Source organism: Tachypleus tridentatus, chromosome 10, assembly GCF_004210375.1.
Source record: "Tachypleus tridentatus isolate NWPU-2018 chromosome 10, ASM421037v1, whole genome shotgun sequence".
In the NCBI taxonomy this organism is placed as follows: domain Eukaryota; kingdom Metazoa; phylum Arthropoda; class Merostomata; order Xiphosura; family Limulidae; genus Tachypleus; species Tachypleus tridentatus.
The window spans coordinates 180316212-180322917 of NC_134834.1; the positions used below are offsets into that span (position 1 = coordinate 180316212).

The window sequence follows — 6706 nt, forward strand, 5'->3', positions numbered from 1 at the left end:
AGTACGTGCCTACTTTCTTATGTGCTAAATCATTTGACAAAATTATTAGGTTTATGTGATACTAATTTTATGTGTTACTAATTCAGGAGTTTCTTTCTTATATCTTCAGTTTGTCAGTTATGTTTCATATTCTGTATTGTGTCTTAGCATTTTTTAGTTTCATATTTATCTTGCATTAACAGCAATTTATTAGAAAAATTCAATATCTATTCTGTAATATTTTTAAATTCATTATCTACAGCTCAATAATAACAATTCTTGTTTTATGGCCTAAAAGGTGTATTTGTTTTAGAAAAAAATGTATTTTTAATATCTATGGTATATACATATTTTTGTGTTAAATAAATTGTAGGCTATAAATTAAATTGAGTTCAGCTGTGATTTAATTTGTAAGCTAAATGGTGAGTGTGTTTGCTGTCTATTAATTTAAGGGGAAATTATGCAATCGGGTTTGCTCGTGAGTTAGGCAAGACTTTGTTTCGGCGTTTTTTTTATAACTTCCTGTATCATTTTTCTCTACCTTCTGTCGATACTCTATCTTTTTATTCATTTTCTTCTTTCCACTACTTCGTGATCTGATTCCGTGCTGTTGCTGTTTCTTGAAAGTTGAAGTTTATTCAAATTTAGATCTTATTTTCACCATTATCTCATTTATGAAACATGTGTTGTAACAATGATTTGTTCAGACTTGTCTACTGCAATGTTATTTGTAACAACTGTTTGGAATTAAAATTGATGAGGAAATTACGAGTGCGAAATAAAAATATAAAACAAAGGTTACTTGTAGTGTTTTAAATCATTACTTTGTATTCTTTATTTTTTCTTTTAATTCTGATACCAAAAGAAAGTCTGTTGTTTCGTTAAAATGTTTTCTTCCTCTATCGTGTCAGAAATCGCTGTAAAGTTTTGTTATTTTTGCCGACATCAGAAAACTGGCTGAATTACAAATGCTAAGTTTCAGTGCTATAAATAGAAAATATAATGCACTAGTTTCCATACATATATATAGGGACGAAGAGAATGTTAATCGATTCATCACACATAAGTGTTCCTGATATTTTGAGATGATAAGTCTACTTATTATGTAACTAGATATTCGATTTGTTAAAAACAAATGATTCTAAAAGAAGAAAGAATTCAATGATGATGAGATAAAGAAAAAAATCCTAAAGTTCCGAATATCGCAAGTGGATCGTTGGAGGACTTCACTTTAATAATCACTTATTAGAGATATTCCAGAAATAAATGTGTTGCCTAGGGATAATACTTACTATTTTTTACTAAATATTCATAAAACATTGTTTACATATTCCATGTACTTTTCAAAACAGTTTTTTCTTTAAAACTTTAAGAAACTATAACAAATTTAACAGCATCATTGACAACAAATAATTATTATTTCTGTAATATTTTAAATATGTTTAGAAGGAAACAATGTATGTGTTTGAAGTGACAAAACCATTCCTATGTTTTCCCGTGAACATTGCATGTGATTTGTACATTTAAAATTCTTTGACATTGGATTCTGTATCTAAACATCAACAAATAAAAATATTTTCCTCTACATATCAGTCTACTTTACATCAGATCAGCATGTTACCACAACCACACATTTATTTGTTTGACATATTTTATTTAGAATTGGGTATACATCAACTTTTAAAATTTCAGTTGAATTATGCACTATTCATTTATTCACTCTCTATAGCTGTGGTGTTATTTTAATTTAATCTAAATTTAATCGAAAATAGTTTTTATAAGTTCGTTCTATTTTAAATTTCATTTAAAATTTCCTTTCACAACATTCTTTGTGCAGAAAATTGACATAATCTTTGTGTCATCATTTTCAAGTATCTGTTGTAGCTTGATGGAATAATATAAAGTTCCGTAAAAAACTTATGTTTCATATATTTCTGTTACAATTTATATATATCATAATATGTTTTTATTGTGTAGAAAACCAGGAGTTTAGAACATGATGTGTCCTCTTAATCCTCTTTCCAACCTTTTGTTTTTATTAAACATGTAGAATCCGTGAAACGTTAGTTTTTAAACTTTGTTGATGTGATGTCAATTATATTGTCTGGCTAAGTCTTTATTTCAGTTTTCAAAACCTATTTTAAAAGATATTTAATGACAGCATTTCTTCAATAGAAACTGGTATCATTATTTCTGCAAAACTCTTTTGATGGGTGTCTAGTATTATAATGCTAGATACAAATGTTTACAATGTATGTTATATGTATTATATTATATTGTCGTATTAGCGTCACTATAAAGTTAGGACGATTTCTTGGTTAAATTACTTACCTAGACTGTATAAAGTATGAAATGTTATTCGAAGAAATGAAGCGCTTTGATTACTTAGAAAGGACTTTGCATTCTTCTTAAATTAAAAAGTACACAAAATAAAATCAGTTTTATATTAGTATTTAGTAATTAAAACATTTTGTTGCCAATTATTAACAATAGCCATAACTTCCAGACCAAAGGAATCATTTTGTAGCTATACCAATTACATGACGCCCGAAAAGGAAACACAATCCTTCTATGTCAACCACACTTTGAGAAACGTCGGTAAATCCTGCTTTTCTTACGGAAACTCCTGTATCTAAGGTTAGGTGGCAGTTTTCAAACATAAAAATCCATAACGGTTCCATAATCCATTGAGCGAAACGTTTCCAAGTTTTACGATCATACCCGATATGTTCGCAGTAAAGAAATTTTCCTCCCTATTTAGGAAATAAATACTGATATAGAAAAACAACAACAGTAATTTAGAGTCCCTAAACAAATAAAAGTATAAATAAATAAACTAAAACGACAAGTAAATTGGTAAGTACATAAAATTTGCATTTTCAAATGTATAAAATAAGTTTGTAAAAAATATTATATTACTACAACGAGACTGAAACACACATTAATAGTGCATAAGTCTCCCAAAACTCGTTTTCAAGTATATTATCTAAATGATGTACGCATAAACTTATTCAAGAGTCCATAGTTTTTTTGGTAACAATATCCATGTTAAGGAAAGAGAAACGTTATAAGAATATAACACTCTAAATATTGCAATTAATCCCACTAATTTCTGCTAGATTCTTATGTATTTCAAATCGATAAAGGCGAATGGAAACATCTAATGTTGGAAAGTACTGTTATATTCCTACACGTTTTTCGTTATCTTTAAGTTTCAGATGTGTGTTTGTGGTCTAAAAATGAATCATTTTTCTGAATGTTTTGGTTAATTTCAATGTTGTAAAATAGGTCGTTTATAGTTATTACTCTGGTGGTATAATTATTACAATGAACAAGTGCTGTCTCCTTTCAGCGGTTCAACATTAAGCCTGAAAACTCAAGTTTAAAACCTGTCTTACATCCGTGGGGAAGGTTTAATATAGACAGTTCATTGTGTTACTATATACTTCACTCTAATGAAAACAATGTATTTCCAACTATTCTTCAGAAACGTTTTTCTCTCGTGCAAGCTAACCATTTCATTCTGATTTTATTGGCTTTTAAAGGAACGATTTTATAAGTGCATTTGGCATTCTTAGTGATTAACATGAGCTATTATTCTAGATGTATTTGCATAGCTCAGATCATTATATTTAAATTTGAAAAGAAATATATTTGTCACACCAATTTTATGAATTGGTTTCGTATATTACGTTTGAATAATATCAACCGTATCCACGACTTCTATATAAACTATTAATATAAAAGGGGATCATGCAAGTCCAAACGTATATAAGCAGAGAAAATGTTCAATATAGAGGACTTCTCAATATCTAACGTATAATCGTACGTTACCAGTCACACAGTAAGGACTAAAACAGGAGGACTGGTTTGTTGTTAAGTGGAAAGTTACATAACGAGTTATCTGTGCTGTGCCTACTATGGATATCAAAATCCACTTTTAGGGTTATAAGCGTTTCTGAATGCTTGTCGCTGAGCTACTGGATATCACGAATTTTGTTTCAGTACTAAGATGTATGAACTGAGTTCAGAATACTTTTTGTTTATCCATCTTATCCACACAATGTTTTCGTTCCAGTTGTAGAAAACAAATAATATAAATGAGAAGTAGTGTTGGTTAAAGCACACGTAAGGTATCAGTATTATTACGCAATATTTAAGCAGTTTTACTGTGTAACTGTTAAGAAATACTAGAAATAGAGCCCGCAATGGGGCATTTCCATAACTATTTTCTTGTTTTTACAACTTACAGGTACAAGTACTCTCTTGATCTCGTGCAGAACGTCCTGAATCTTCATCACAGAACACAAAACACAAGTTGACACGACGGCGTCCACGCTGTTTTCAGGTATTTCGGCCATGTTTTCTGCCATAGCGGTCACAAACTGTTCCACTTGAATATGTCGAAATTTCTCGCTATTCTTCATAAAATAGGTTTCAAAATACGGGTTAGGTTCGACACATGTGAATCTGCACCCTACTGGATAATATTTGAGATTTACACCAGTACCAACACCAATCTCTAAGACTCTAATCACACCTTGTCCTTTTGTTTTTAAATGTGGATCATGAGAAACCATCGTGTTCATATGAGAAAATAGTTTTTCCTTAAAATTGAATAACTCATTGTCCATCATTTTTGACACATACCTATCATTAAAGAAAGCAAACATTCGTTGCTTTATACTTTTAAGTTTGCATCGCAACGCCCACAGTAAAATGAAAAATACGGTCGCTACTACGCCGTAAGTTACAAGAAAATTATTTAGGTTCACCATTATTCCAGTTACTGCACGTATAGCTCGCGAAATGATATTTGGCTTCAATCACTTGAGTTTTCTTAAACTTCTACCGGATATATGTCTGTGAATAAAAATTAAGTGTTAACTGGTTTGACAGTGGCAAACCACCTTAGTGTTGAGACAGACACGTGATACTTGCGTAGCCATTCAAGATTACTCAGTGAATACAGGGAAACGATCGGGTGCATGCGTAACTAGTATTCTTGACTCAAGATTTGAGTGCAAACAACATTTAGACCTATGACACAGCGAGGCAGCAGCATTCTAAGGGTTAACTATTATACACGCATACATATACGATAAACTCCAAGCTCTTATAATACACAGCCCAGCATGGCCTAGTGGAATCAGGTATTCGTTTTGTAATTTGAGTGACGCGGGTTTGAATTCCCGTAGCACTAAACATGCTCGTCCTTTCAGCCGTGGGGGTGTTATAATTCCACTATTACTTGGTAAAAGAGTATCCCAAACGTTGGCGGTGGGTGATGATGACTAGCTGCTAAATTAGGGATGACTAGGGCAGAAAAATTTAATTCAGCTATCATTACTGCACATTTTCCCCATTTTTAAAAGTATATCTGAAATAAGATGTTTCGGTAATATTTATATACTTATACATAAGAAATATTTATTGTGGTATAAAGCAACCACTATCTTTATTCAAGTATAATTAAAAACAACTTAAAAGTTAAACTTAGAAATCACTGATTTGAATTTTTACTTTGTAAGTATCGAATTGGTTGAGATAAAAATGTTTAGTCAAAAAAGACAACGTCTTAACCATAATGCTCCAAAATCAATTGATTTTGTTCACCTTATAGTTGGATGATCACCATACTTCATTATCCAAATGAAGTTAAGAGACATAAAAAGATCCTTCTCATAATTCCAATTGAAATATAAAGAAGAGCAGGCCATTAGAACAACACTAAATACTTCTACAGCTGTAGAGAAAGAGAAAATTAATCACAAAAAATTTTATCTTTAAAATAAATAAATAATTTAAGTCATACACAACATTTCAAACCTATTTAACAAATTTCATTATTCTTAATCACATGCAATACATACAAAAGACTTAGTCCACTAGATATGAAACTGCCTCTCAGTTTCGTTACATAACACTCCAAATGTAAAAAAAGTCTGTGCAGCCAAAATTAGGACATGCAATGCCAAAATTCAACTGAAATAATTCTCAGAAACTCCCATGATCTCAACTTATAAACTGTCTGTCTTTCAGTTGTTATCAAATTTAAATTGACAAGGCTGTCGTACAACAGCAAAGAACGTATATATTTTATTCTACATACAGCCTGGATCATACTGTCTCATGTGATAGTTCGAAAAAATGTAAATAACAATATAATATTGCACTATGCCCCTTTGAAAGCATTTTATATGTGTTACAACTTCTTAACACTACACAAATTCAACTGATATGTTGGTCAAATGCTGCCTGAAATAATACATCCATGTATGTAAGTGTGTGTAGAGTACAAGCATTACAGCTGACACTCATAAGTGTTATGCATTTTTAAGCTTTTTTTGTCGTTTACACAAAAGTGTCATGATATTCCTCATAACCTGTAAATTGTAAACAGCTTATTATAGTTATATAAATGACATCAGAAGTGTCCATTACTGACTTGGTATAATGACCACATTGACAGCAATGTCCAAAAACAGTTCACTCTGATGATTTCTTTGCACTGGATGACAGTTGTACATAGAAATAAGTCTACATCTAGAAGACTTTTCATTGAAGTAAGATTCATTTAGTTCTCTAGTGTACATGTTCTCAAACGTAGATCTCCTTTGTGATGATCTGTTTATGAATTCCTAGTCAACCTCATCTTTGTGAGTGTGACAAACTGTCACATGGTTGAGGCGGCACTGAGACGTAGTTGACCTTAATGACGTCTTCA

General features: G+C 31.2%; 1 protein-coding gene across 1 annotated transcript; it reads right to left on the bottom strand.

The window, feature by feature from the left end:
- Positions 1-1612: 1612 nt before the first annotated feature.
- LOC143228280 (thiol S-methyltransferase TMT1A-like) lies at positions 1613-4825 on the bottom strand. Its single transcript, XM_076459563.1, has 2 exons — positions 4230-4825; positions 1613-2732 (listed from the first exon to the last, which is right to left on the bottom strand). Exons 1-2 carry the CDS (start codon positions 4755-4757, stop codon positions 2496-2498), a joined length of 765 nt encoding a protein of 254 aa, XP_076315678.1. The 5' UTR covers positions 4758-4825; the 3' UTR covers positions 1613-2495.
- Between the last annotated feature and the right edge of the window lie 1881 nt (positions 4826-6706).